Source organism: Chrysochloris asiatica, unplaced genomic scaffold, assembly GCF_000296735.1.
Source record: "Chrysochloris asiatica unplaced genomic scaffold, ChrAsi1.0 scaffold00029, whole genome shotgun sequence".
Lineage (NCBI taxonomy): Eukaryota > Metazoa > Chordata > Mammalia > Afrosoricida > Chrysochloridae > Chrysochloris > Chrysochloris asiatica.
In genome coordinates, this window is record NW_006408547.1 from 18,292,537 (window position 1) to 18,306,407 (window position 13,871).

Genomic DNA, 13,871 nt, shown 5'->3' on the forward strand with positions numbered 1-13,871 from the left:
ATGGGCATAAATTTTGATCTCTTCCAATCATTTGGCCAGATAGTTGTCTTCCAAATTTCTTGGCAGAGATGAGTGAGTGCCTCCTGTGCCACCTCATTTTCTTGAAAGATTTCAATTTTTATTCCATCACTTCCTAGTGACTTGTTCTTTGCCAGTTCCTTCAATGTACTTTGGACTTCCTCTCTGAGTATCATTGGCTCTTATTCATATGGTATCTCCTGAAATGGCTGAACATTAATCATTTCCTTTTGGTACAATGACTCTGTGTATTCCTTCCATCTTTTCTTGATGCACTCTGCATCATTCAATAATTTGCCCAAAGAATCTTTCAATAACGAAAGTCGAAGCTTGAATTGTTGTTGTTGTTGTTGTTATGTGCCGTTGAGTCAGGTCTGATCCATAGCAACCCTGTATAGGGTCTCTGAGGAGCATCTGGTGAGTTTGAACTGCCGACTTTGCAGTTCAAACGGCTTTGTAGTCTGGCGCATTAGCCCACAGCGCTACACCTGGGCTCTAACTGAAAAATAGTACTTTAATACTAGTTTTAAATAAAGATGAAGGAAAACTGCCACTATACTTGTCACTGGTTTTATTTGTGGCATTCTGAAACAGGAAACATACATTAATTTTGTACTATCAAAAACATCCTTTACTATGCTAAATAATCAGAGCTCTGTATGCAGATTTATCTTTCTGAAATGAAGATGTTATTGTTTAGTGATGTCATTCTGACTCAGCAATCCTGTATAGGATTCCCAAGGAGCAGCCAGTGGGTTTGAATCACCAACATTGCAGTTAGCAGTCCAGTCCTTATCCTACAGCACCACACCAGGACTCCATGAAGATAATACCTTTGACCATCATGGAACATCATGAACCATCATGGACATCATGGACCATCGTGGACATCATGGACCAACAATGCCATTCATTTCCTCTGAACCTTCATCATGTGTAGGTATGCAAATGACCACCTGAAAAGGTTCTAGAAATAGCATTGGCAATTTGAGCTACGACCCAAATTCTGACGGGAATGTTTACTTTACATAACAGAAATCCTAATGGTATATTTATCCTTTTAATTAAATGTCAAATACAGAAAAACTGCATCTCCAAATATTCTTAAGTTAGACATTGCTTAACTTAGCTAAACTTTTAAAGTACAATGGCTTCCCCAAATATTGGTGCATCTGGTTCAATGAAAATCGAGCAATTGTTATTAAATTAGATCCTTCCAGTTTACAGCCAGGGTCTCCTGCCGATATCTGAATAAGAGGAAGATGAGTACAGTACATTAAAATAAAACTTTGGTAACAAGCAATACTTATTTCAAAACACAGTAAAAAAAGCATTGATTCCAAGAGTAATTGAAGATGAGGAGATTACAAAATCCTTTATCAAGCAAGAATTTATACAACCAAAAGATATGCAGCAGCCTGCATGGCACTGAAAACAGAGCTTTAATATCCAATTTGAACACCTTGCATTTGTCTTAGACTTTAGCCCAATTCAAGTAAGCTTTAAAACTTAGATCATCTAAAATGTTATTCTAGGGGATCGATTGCAAATCAAATCTAGTGAAGCTTCAACAAAGATTATTACTAAAGCAAGGAATAAACTATTTACACAGAGTTTAGCATTGTATATATTTCCAAGTCATGTTTAGTCTATAATGAAATGTCTACTTCAAATTCCAAATTATGGGAAAGCACGTTAGTTTGTCATTGTTTGTCTTTGTGTTCTCTAGTAACATAGGCGTCAGCAATGCACTACGTTCCATGATTGGTGTGAGCCAGTACACAGGAATTCTAGGACTCTCCCGAAGGGTCCTAAGCAAATGGCAGTAAGTAACATTAACACCAATTGCGAGTAATTAATGATTTCCTCCTATGTATCAGGAACTCTCCCAGTATGTCCTCTAGACTCTTCCAAGTCTGACAGGACAATCTGGAAAAGCATACATAAAGCAATAAACCACGTAGTAGTAATAACAACCAACATTTATCAAGTGCTTACTATGTGTCAGGTATTCCATTCCATATGCACACCCTCACTTACTGTCCAACTGGGAAGTTTGGGTAGATATTGCTATCGTCTACATGGTCATGGATTAGGGACCTGAGGTTCAACAAGATTACAAAGTCAATCAGAGACAATGCAGGAAGTGAAGTGTACACATTCCTATTTTTATTTTTTAATCCAAATGCACAGCACTATTCTACATCACAACACTGACTTGAGAAGAGACTGCATGGAGATGGTGTGATCCAATGACTGCTTTTAGAGATTTCGGCAGGATTAAAGCAAACCAAGGAAGAAAGAGAGAACATTTCAGGTAAGAAAGCAGGAAGCATTAAAGTGGCTTCGTGGGATACAGAGATTCCAGCTGCATGACAGTTACCAAAGACATATTTGGGGATGTATTAAGGAATAAGGCCAGACTAATTCAATAGATGCACACTGTAAAAGACATAGAAAGCTAAGTCAGAGAGATTGGTACCCTAGGTCACTATCTACTGTGAGATGTTGGAAAGAGGAATTCAGTGGGTCTAAGTGAGATGTGCGCAATCAGCGTCACACACCATGTGGAAAGGGTTGAGAGAATCTAAGGCTGAGATGCGCATGACCATTACAAAAGGAGAGCTTTTGTAATCCTGGGACAAGCTGAGCAGGTCTGGCATGGGGTGATAACTATGGAAAAGAAAGCAAACTTCAGCTATTCAGCTGGTGAGGATTTTGAATCTGAGAAACATTTAGAAGGAAGAACTCGTAGTCTTTGTGAGTGAGTAGACATAAAAATTACAAAAGAGCAAAGAGCAAATGAAGCATGAGGCCACAAGATGAAGCATAAGGAAAATGGCTGGCACAAATGACCAAATGGTGTGGTGAAATAGGATTGGCACTGAACTGTTTACCAAAAGATCAGTGGTTCAAATCCAGCAGCTGCTCCTCAGTAACTCTATACGGGGTTGCTAAGAGTCCAAACTGACTTGATGGCACTTAACAAAAACAATGACCAAATGGGAGAGTTGGAATTGGTAGTCAGTTGGATGAAAGATGAGAAATTCAGCTTAGAACATATTTGCTAAGTTTAATTTAATAATAGGACAGTTCAATTGAGGTGTTCCATGGAAACTAAAGACACTGGATTGGAATTCAAAAAGAAGTTTGGATTCACTGTCATGGGATGTTAGTGAATCATGGGAGACCATGATCCTTCCATGGAGAGATTGTAAGAAAACAACAAAAAAAGTATGATGAAGCCCTACCCCAATGGCCCTGGGGTGGCGCTGTGGGTTAGTGCACTGATGGCAGAGTCGTTTGAACTGTAAGGTTGGCGGTTCAAGCTCACCAGTGCCTCCTTGGAAACCCTATACAGGGTCGCCATGGGTCAGAACCGACTTGACGGCACTTAACAACAACAAACCCCAATGGTGTACTCATACTCAGGAAAAAGAACATAGAAACAGAGAAATAATAAGAAAATTGAGATAGATGCGTGTCAGAAATTTAAACCAGGACAATAACGGAAGAGAAAAATATGATGTGATGGAATTAGGCAATTGTGCACCAGACTATAAACATAGTAAACCAAAAGTAATTTTCATACTATTAAACTCCTTAAAAGAAATTTATCATTGAAACGTATTCTGTTTTATATCCTTTTCACCGTCTGCATAAAAATGGTAGGGCTATGTCTTTTGTATTGTTCTGTAGTTGACATTTTAAGTAGTTGTTTAATAATAGCAGGAAGAACCATGCTATTATTATATTATTTAGGGCATTCTACTGTTGGCTTACTCTATCCCCAGAACTCAAAATACCAAACCTGCTTGAAAAAACACTTTAATGAGGTTAATCCTTTTTCAATTTCTGGAACAACTGTCAAAACAAGCATTGTGTAGTCATATAATATGAAAATGTAATTTCTTCCCTTTTTGATGCTCACCCTACTTCTTAGAGGATTTGGTTTCAACAGCGTCACTTGTGGGTTCAATATGGCTACAAAATCCTCACCAGCTCTTAACCTAATAGCTGAACTTGTTATAACCATCCTTACTAATTCCAAGAAATTTGCCAACCATCTCGTTAATGAATAATGTAGGGTTTTCTGAATTCTCCTAGGCCCTCGTGTCCAAGTGAGGGTAAGATTTCTGGGTTAGTTCCTAATGCCTAGAATAAATCATAGCTGCTGCAACTTTCCAAACACCCCCAAACACACCATCAGCCTTTTAGAAAGGGAGAGCCACCCAAAGACTAGGTCCTCACTTGGAATTAGCTATAGTCATGGTGTGGTGCTATAGATGAAGCACTAGACTGACACTCACAATATTGGTGGTTCAAACCCACTAGCTGTTCCTCGGAAACACAGTATGGGATTGCTATTGGATTCCTGGTGTGGCACTGTAGGGTAAGCACTGGACTGCGAACAGCAAAGTCAGCGGTTCAAATATATACCAGGTGCTCTGGAAACCCTATGTAGAGTCACGATGGGTCAGAAGTAACCTGATGACACTTAACAACAAGCATGTGCTTGTTACAGCTCTTCTGTAAGAACGTGCCACTCTACCTCGCTGAGATAAAAATGCGACTACCAAAATTGCTAATAATAGATATGATGACAACCTGGTATATAAAAGGATGAAACTATAAGATCATTTCAATGCAAACACTCTTGAACTTGAGAGAGAACAGATAGAATTCTCCTATGTTCTGCCTGGAAAGTTGTTGTGGGCCACAAAGTTGATTCCAACTCACAGAGAAGCTAAACGACAAAGCAGAACTGCCCCCACTGGGTTGCCCAAGTCTGTAAGCAATTCACCAGGTCTTCTCTGGTGGGTTTAAACCACTGATGTTTTCCTTAGCAGCTGAGTGCTTAACCACTGAGTCACCAGGGATCCTTCTGCCTATAATACATCATAACAAACTAAATGAAAATAACACACTGGGTTTATCATTCCTATTTCTTCCTCAGAGTGCAGAGGTGGAATGCTCTCCCAGAATTTCCTCTAAGTTCTGCAAAGCTGGCTTAGTGCTTCTAAAGCCATTTGCTTACTTTCATTGCAGCATTGGTTGGACTGAGCTGTGTTTGCCTGCTTCTTTCTCAGTGCGTCACCACACGATGACCTTCTTGAAGACAGAGAGTGGTGCTCCCTCCTGACTGAATTCTCAGTGTCCAGCAGAGCATGCAGCAGGAGGACATAGTCAGTGCATGTGTAAGGAGGGACTGGGTCCTTGTGAGAAGGGAGCAGCTCTGCCAAGGACACTGATGTAGAGGGATGTGAGGCCTCCAACACCAACTGCTCAGTTAAAGCAGACGTGAAATTTAGGTCCTTCTTTCCCCTAAACCACACTCATTTAGAGTGTGTGCCTAATTGGACACCTCTCATAATTCTGTGACAAAATCTAACCCTATGTACATAACTTGTGTACATATTTCTGATTCTTATTAGAGGCACTTCCTCTCACCCTAATCTAATTTCCTGTATAAAGAGCAAGCACCATGCTTGATATTACGCCTTCACTGATGCCACTCCTGAGAGTTGTTACTGCTGTTGGCAGCATGTCAGCAATCTGCCATCTCATTTAAATTATGTTTCCAGAAGAACGGGGTCCATATTTGCATAGGAATTAAATCCCACTTAATCTGAGCTGGAGGTCAGTCAGTCCCAGGAGACTAATGGTCAGAAGAAGCCAATATTGTATGGAATATAGGCATCCTCATATTTAGGGAACATTTCATGTTTATGATCCTCAGAAATAATTTGTTAAGAAGTACCCCAGCAAAGCCAGTTGGAGGGGTCATTTGATGACTGCTGAAGGAACAATTCATGCAGTCAGTATAACTACAGGACGTAGAACAGAGGTTGCTAATGATAACCCTAACGGACACATGTTTCTCTTAGGCCTGGCCCCCTATTCCTCCTTTCAAGTTTAAGAAAGAAAATTCCAGAAGGGAAAATGGTAGTAGAGGCAGCAAGGGATAATTTCACTGGTCTAGAAAATCCATACCCATGTATAGGAACACTATGGACATAAGAAATATGGTCAAATGTGAAATCAAATATTCTTTCCTGTGGAAAAACTGTGATTCTAGCACATAGTGGGTGATGTTTGTAGGTGCAAATGAAGGTAAAGTATCAGTCACACAATTCAAAAGAGCAGGTCATTTAACAACCATTCAGATAGGCTTCTGAGTTAGGGTTTGTGTCAACCAATCAAAACATATCTGTAAAAGATATTTTGCTTGTATCAATATTAAAATAATTGCAACTTTTTGGCATACCTAACAGCTGATTTTGGAAGAAGGTAAGCAAAACTGTTATTAATGGCATGAAAATTGAGACAAAAATTTTAGCTACCCAAATAGAAAAATTGAGAGTTATCCAAAATATTTTTTAAAAGAACACTCTTGCACATCCTTAAGTTACATACATATGAATATTTTTCTCTCTCTCTAAAGAAGTCAGGAAAAATGCTGTCCAGTGATGGATATCTATTAGGTCTACTGGTGATCAGAGTGTGCTAACATTCTAGACTTCTGAAAATATTTTGTGACACCTTGTGGCATGTGGCAGACCTACTGGGAAGGAATGTATCTGGGTTTTAGAGACTTCAAGTCACCCCAAATTCAGCATTAATGAGTTGATTGTCCAGGTGGGAAGAGGAGACCACATCAATGAGTGAGTGGCTCATGTTTTAAAGTCTGGACTTTTTGAAAGTCTACCCTTCCCAATTAGCTTTGCTTTGCTAACATTCATTATTAATCAGAAAATCAAAGTTCAAAAAAAGGTTCATATTTCCAAGTAGAGAACTTTCTGATTTGCCTTGGCATCCAGTTTAACATCTCTGTTTTCAAGTGCTAAATCTTTGGGTCAAAAATTTTTTTTTCTTGTTTCAAAAAGCTCTTAAGTCTACTCTTTTGAAAGTATTTTGTCATCATTAACAAAGAGTGTTCAAATAACCGACTGCAATGCTTGGCTAGACTCTGGACTAAGGGAAAAATCCCAAGTTAATTGCCGGTAAAACCACTAGTCGTTTCAATAGCAGAGAAGGAGCAATGGGTGAGGAAACAAAGTCTCAACTAGGAGATGCATATTACTAGTTTATTCTGACATTTAATAGTTAATGGCACGTATGCAGTCAAGAGGTGTCAACGAATATCAGTCTTCTAGAAGACAATGTTTTAAACAAAAAAGTTTAAAAAAAAGTAAATTTACAGAATTACAGGAGACAGTGGATCTGGGAAATCTGGCAAGCAGCAAAATCATTTTAACCATTTGAGGATAAAAATGCAAAGTGTGTTGAGATGCCACACCTTCCTGGGTTTGGGACTACAGGGCGTGTGGCACTAGGTAACAGCAGAGATCTTTATTCTGAAGGGAAAGGATAAAAAGAACCGTCCACATCTGTGGTCTGTGCAGGCCTGCAAGCGTGGAATCCTGCAAACAGATCTCCCAGATTCTTTCTGGGCAAGCACATAGCCAGAGGAAATGAAAATTAACAAAACAATTTGTACATAGAACAATGAGGTGCAGTTTCATTTTGGTTTCGCACTCAAATATAAAAGTGGTTATAATTTTATATACACGTATCTGTAAAAGGCAGCCAGTAGAGGATGGTAATTTTTTCAAGCTCCAAGTACAGAAGAGCTCCACTTCTGTTCTTGAGCGTGCTTTAGCAGAAAAATCGTGGGAAAGCAAAGATACAGCTGTTTCCAAGCAAATGGTTTAGAATTGGTTCCAGCATCAACCACCAGAGTCTCCAAAGAACGAGAGAAACACACCCAAAGCAACTCACCAGCACATGTGTGTGCGGCCGTGAGCAGCGTGGGTTGCGCATGTCCGCCCGGTTCAGTCCCAAACCCACTCCGGGCACCCGGGGCAGGTGAAAACGCCCAGGCGCTGAACGTTCTGGAGAAACCGGTTCAAATCCCGCTCTCCTGCAAAGCACCCTCCGACTCCTCCACTGTGCGAGCTAAACTGAGTCCCCACTTCCCTGGGCCCCAGAAAGAGTTCTCTAACTATCCCCTTCCCAACAAAGAAGGCTCTGTAATGGATGCGTTATCGCAGCCGACAGAGATCAAAACTGGGGGAAGACCCGTTGAAATGCACCTTACTCTGCCGCTGGCTGGCCTGCCGCGACCCCTGAGGGTGAGTCGGGCGGCTCCCGGGACCGGACAAAGGGACTGCGCGGAGCTGACCGGGGCGGAGGGTAGGGAGGCAGGGGAGCGGGCTCTGGTCGGGCACTCACCTTCGCAGCCACACGGCTGCGCTCCTCGTGGAGCAGGAGGGCGGTGAATAGCAGCAGCAGCCCGGCGCCGAGTCTAAGCTCCATGGTCCCGCGCCTCGGGGCGGCGGGCGGCGGCGGCGGCGGCGGCGGGCGAGGAGTTCAGAGCGCGGCGCCCGAGCAGCGGGCCAGGCGCTCCGGAGCCGCGGGCGGGTCACTCTCAGAGAGCCAGGACGCTAGTGCTGCGCATCGTCCTGGGCGCTGCGGCTCCGAGTGGCAGACTTGAGAGCTGATCGCTGAGCTCCCCCAATTTGTTGGCGCTGCCCCCTCCCCTCGGCTGTGCGCGGGCGGTGTTTCAAATGGGAGGACCCTGAGACGCGTGTAAGAGGGAGAGGTAGCGCGGGCCAGGGAAGAGCTGCTGCTGCGAGCCAGGAAGTCAGGGCTCCGGCTCCGAGTCTCTCCGCGCGCCCCAACACTCCCGCGCCTCCACGCTCGCCGCTTCCTCCCGGGAGGCGCGTACCGAGCTGGGCTCGCGCTCGCTCCCTAGCCGCGCACCGGAGGGCCGAGAGGGGAGGGCCGAGAGCCCGGAGGCCGGCGTCGAGGGGGTGGGGAGAGTGGCCGCGCAGTTGGTGTGTCCCGGCCTGTTGCTGGCGGCTCCGAGCGGCTCCTAGACTCGCTTTTGGAAGGGGAAATGCTCGTGGGCAGCAGCTCCTGACGGTGAGTGTGAGCCCCGGAATCAGAGACTTGGGGTCCCGACGGCACAGACACGGCCACGGACTTTGGGGGAGCCCGTCACAGGATTGGACTGGCTTGCACTCTCTACTGGTTAGGACTGCAAAGGAGGAGCGGCGAGGGGAAATGGGATCGACTCCGCTAAAGGAGCCCCACTGCCTAAGTGGGGAGACTCCTTTTTGTCTATCTGGTCTTGGGGCATATCTGCAGGCACCCCTGAATCGAGGAGGTGGAACGCAACTTGCTTTCCATTCGTATCACAGATAGAGATTGGCATAAAGGATGCTCTGCCTCCCTATTTCCTCACTAAATCCGCTTTGTTTTTTGCCTTCTAGACTGAGAAGAACCGGGAGCCAAGAAAGGCCGAGTTGAGAGCATGGGTCGAAACCTTTGTGCACCGTCTTGTCCTGGCCTTTGGCGGTAAGAGACTTCTTGCTCTGATCTTTGGGGGGTCCCTCGCGGCGAATTTTCATATATAACTTTAAGGAACTGACAAGCCTATAGGAACATGTTCACTTAGCCCTGTCTCCCTCTTCCATCCAGGTGGGTGCTGCTGGGGACCGTGACAGTGGGGTTCTTGGCCCAGAGCTCCCTGGCGGTAAGTCCAAGCTCTTTGATTTGTGTGCCTTGGAGAGGTTGGGACATTCAGAAGGACTTGCAGGAAGGCAGTTCAGGCTAATGACCTCTGTGTGTGTGTGTGTACGTGTGTTCATTCCCCATTCACTCACCCAAGCCAGGTACCTAAAAACCTTATAGTTTTCCTAAAGAATCCCTTCCCTTGGGCTTCCCAACTTCAATCTTGAGTGTTACTGGCTTGGTCCTTAGTCACTGGAGTGGTTAATTAAAAAACACAGCTTAAGGCCATCCTTTTGTTTCATGTTAGGAAAGCTGGAAGAGAGTGACTCACGTGATGATGAGACACTAAGGGCAGGAAAAACTTTTGTGGAACTCTGAGGGTGGTTTCTGTACTGTCTGTCGCTGGCAGAGTTTTTGTTTGTTTGCGGTTGTTTTTGTTTTTTTGTTAGAAGGGTTCTTTGGTTGCTTGGTTGGTTGGGAACCTTTAGGAAATGGCCCAGGCATGGAGACAAGAAGACAACAACCGTACTTCATTTAAAAACTCATGACAGAATTACGGAAGAATTCCCATTTCTCCAAATTCCTTGATTCCACAGGAAGCAATACAGGTGTAAGGCCATCAAGCGGTGCACCAGTGTTTACTGGGCACACACCACCTCCGCAGCCCTGCCTATACTCAGTGAACACTCCCCATGGGGTTTTTAAGTTTTCATTTGATAGTAGAAACCACTTTATGGACTTTTTTATAATCACGACTCTACTGCCACTGGTTTCACTTGAGGACAAAAATGACTTCATGGGAACCAAAAATTGAGTGAACTTAACAACATAGCCTCAACTCTATCTTTACTCTGCACCCATCTCCAAGGTAAAATCCTATTTGGAATTACCCCTCCCGCTTTCTGTCCCCCTCTATGTAGAAGGCATACATGGTCAATGGTGAAACTAATTTAACTAGATTTAAATTTCTGTTGTTTATTTTCATATTGTCTGTACTGATGTAAAACAAAGAGGGATTTTAAAAATATTCAACAAGGTAGAGCTATCCTAGCTTGGGAACGAACCACTTTAGCTTTACTTTGTCTGCTGCCTGACCATCAAGTTCAAATCCCAAAGTGAGAGATAAGAGGAAGACTCTAAACTGACCAGCGTATTCCAGGCCAATGTTTTCTTAAAGCTTAGGTCTGTCTCTCCCTCCTTCCTGTAATTCATGAGTTAAGAAGAGCCCTCCCCAGATATTGAACCAATCTATTGGCGCTTATGTTGATGTTCCTTCCATAAAGGTCACAGCCCAAACTTATGAAGCAGAAACTCTTGAAGGAAATGGTTCCTAGAAAGAACTAAGTAATATTTGGACTTTGTGTTGGTTGTACTGACATTCAAACTCCTTCTTCCCTGGAGCCATCTTTTGTCATATCTGTGTTTTCAGTCCTGAGGAAGGACTAAGGACTAGAATTCTTGTCTGGGTCTCACCCTACAGTTGATGGATAGACCGTCATGTTAGAAGGCCTGGATGCCAGACCCAGATCTGCACTTGGTAATAGTCCTTGACTAACTTCATGACTCCGGAACCTCACTTTCTTCATTTTGAAAAGAATGTAAAGACAGCTAAATGTATTCTAGTGCTCCCGTGTCCTGGTGTAAGTGCCTTACCAAACCCTTTGCCTTCCTGTGAAGCCTCTTAGAAACCCCCCCAAGCTCACCTTTGATCTCTCAAGTTTATTCTTTGATTCTCTGATCCTTCACATGACAAAGAACATTTATTGCTTAGCAGTATTTCTCCAGGGAGCTCAGTGAATCTAGGATAAGCACTGAATATGAGCCCCAAGGTTGGCGGTTCAAGCCCACCAGCTACTCCATGAGAGAAAGATGAAATTGTCTGCTCCCGCAAAATTTTACAGCTTCAGAAACCCTATAAAGACTCCCTGTGAATCAGAACTGACTCCACAGCACTTAACAACATTGTTTCTCAAAGTGTTATCTTTGGACCACCTACAGCTAAGTCACCTAGAAAGCTTTTGAAAATGCAGATCTCTGTACCCATTCCAGACCTACAGACTACTGGGGTGAAGCCTGGGAGTTTGCAGTTTCACCTGATGTAAAGTTTGGGAACTAGAATGTTGGATTTGAAATCTTTTGCCAATATATGTAATTTCTCTGGATAGGCCAGGGAAAATGCTATATAAAAGCAGATTCGAGGGAAAAAAAAACAAAAAACACCTAATTTTGTTATGATAGCCATAGTAATAATATGTTTATATAACATAGTAATAATATGTTTATATAAACATGCAGTTTTTAATGTCCTCTTTTACTCTGGTTGTTGTTAAGTGCCGTACGGTCGGTTTCAACTGACAGTAACCCCATATAGGATTTAGAGGAGCAGCTGGTGGCTTTGAAGCACCAACCTTGCACATCTCCCACATCAAAGGAGAGAATTCTACCGTTGAACTACCACTGCCCTCCCATTACTTTATAATATAATATGATATAATCGGTTCAAACTGATAGCGACCCTGTATAGGGTTTTTTGAGGAGCAGCTGGTGAGTTTGACCCATCTACCTTGTGGCTCAAACCAACCTTGCGTTCCAGTGCCTTATCCTATAGCGTCACCAGGAACCAATCAAACATCAGAGATTTGGATTGTTACTCTATTTGTAAGCTTTGTACTGACTATTGTCTTTAAAAGATTTTACTCATGAAGTAATTCCCTAATCTTTAACTAAGCTGTTCTGATGTCTTTAACTAGCAGCTAACTCATGGTGACCTCATGTACAACAGGATTGGACTCTTGAACCATGGGATTTTTACTGGTTGACTTTTGGAAATAGATCTACATGCCTTTTTACCTAGTTTGTCTACCATGGAAGCGCCACTGAAATAGGTTCATCATAGTAACATACAAGCCTCCACTGTACTGAGATACACTGGCAGGAATCGAACCCTAGTCTCCCCCATCTAAGGAGAAAATTCTCCTGAACATCACTGCTGGTGATCCTTAGCTGTAATAATCATTTTTTAATTCATTCTTAATTGTGACAAGTTCACCTTCTCTCCTAGTTATCTGCCATGCTCAAGACTCCTGTCTTTGGTTTGTTGATTGATTGGTTGGTTATATGCTATCAAGTAGGTTCCAACTCATGGTGGTGGTGGTGATTATGTGCCATGGAGACAGTTCCTATTCATAGCGACCCTGTACAGGGTTTCTGAGGCTGTAAATGTTACGGGAACAGAAAGCCTCATCTTTCTCCCACGGAGCAGCTGGTAATTTCGAACTGCTAACCTTACGGTTGGCAGCCCGATTCGTAACCACTATGCTATGAAGTAGTTAATATCATGCCTATTTTAAACACAAGAAAACAGGTCCAAGAAACTTTAAATAACATTCCCAAAGTCATTTTCTTTTTAAAGTGGCAGATTTGAAATGTGAACCTAGGCACGTAAGCACCTTCCAGAGTCAGACTACATCCATAATGCGAAGGTTACCAAATGTCAGTATCTGGATCTTCTGTGTTGTTGGGCAGCTTTCTCCTAGCTCCTAACCTTGAAGTAACGTAGTAAATCCCACGTTGATGTCTAAGAAGGAGAATTTCCCATACTCCTCCTCTACTACTCTTACTCTAAGAACTAAGAGCACAGATGCCAGGAAGAAGCAATATGATCAAGCGTCCAAAGAGGGGAAAGAAGACAAAAATCACAACTTGGCAACCTGTGCTGGAGACTACCTTGGATACATGTGCTCTGAGCATGCCCCTAACTTCAGATCAGAAAAGGCAATTTTTAGTCAAGTTGCCTTTTCTAAAAGGTGCCCATGCCATGGATGCAAAATGCTCATTTGTTTTAAATGATTTAAGGGTTACAGTCCCAGACTTTGTAGGGAAACTGCCTGAGTTCCATCCCCAATTGTTCAGTTAAGGAGCTACTGCCTGACATTGTTGTTGTAGTTGTTAAGTTCCACTGAGTCAATTGCGACTCATAGCAACCTTGTATAGGGTTTCCAAGGAGCAGCTGGTGAGTTTGAACCACCGACCTTGCAGTTCAAATGACTTTGCAATCTGACTCATTAGCCCACAGCGCCACACCAGGACACCTGCCTGACATTGGTACTCACTAAATGCCTGTGCCTTGGTTATCCCTCTTCCACCTGTAAAACTAGGGGGTGCCAACAGTAGTATCCACCTCATATGTTTGTTGTTGTTTTTGTTGTTGTTAAGTGCCATTGAGTCAGTTCCAACCCATAGCGACCTTGCATAGAGTTTCCAGGGAGACCTTGCATAGAGTTTCCAGGGAGCTTAAACCACTGACCTTGCATACAATTGTGCGGGGGTGGGGG

General features: G+C 43.2%; 1 protein-coding gene across 1 annotated transcript in view; it reads right to left on the reverse strand.

Annotated features, from left to right (window-relative positions):
* COL4A1 (collagen, type IV, alpha 1) overlaps nucleotides 1-8,337 on the reverse strand; it is a 192,112-nt gene extending 183,775 nt beyond the window's left edge. Inside the window, exons 1-2 of the mRNA XM_006851539.1 lie at nucleotides 8,120-8,337; nucleotides 2,583-2,691 (exon numbers count right to left, since the gene is read on the reverse strand). Coding sequence (XP_006851602.1) covers nucleotides 2,583-2,691; nucleotides 8,120-8,337 — 327 coding nt within the window. The remainder of the gene's footprint in view (nucleotides 1-2,582; nucleotides 2,692-8,119) is intronic.
* Nucleotides 8,338-13,871: the final 5,534 nt, after the last annotated feature.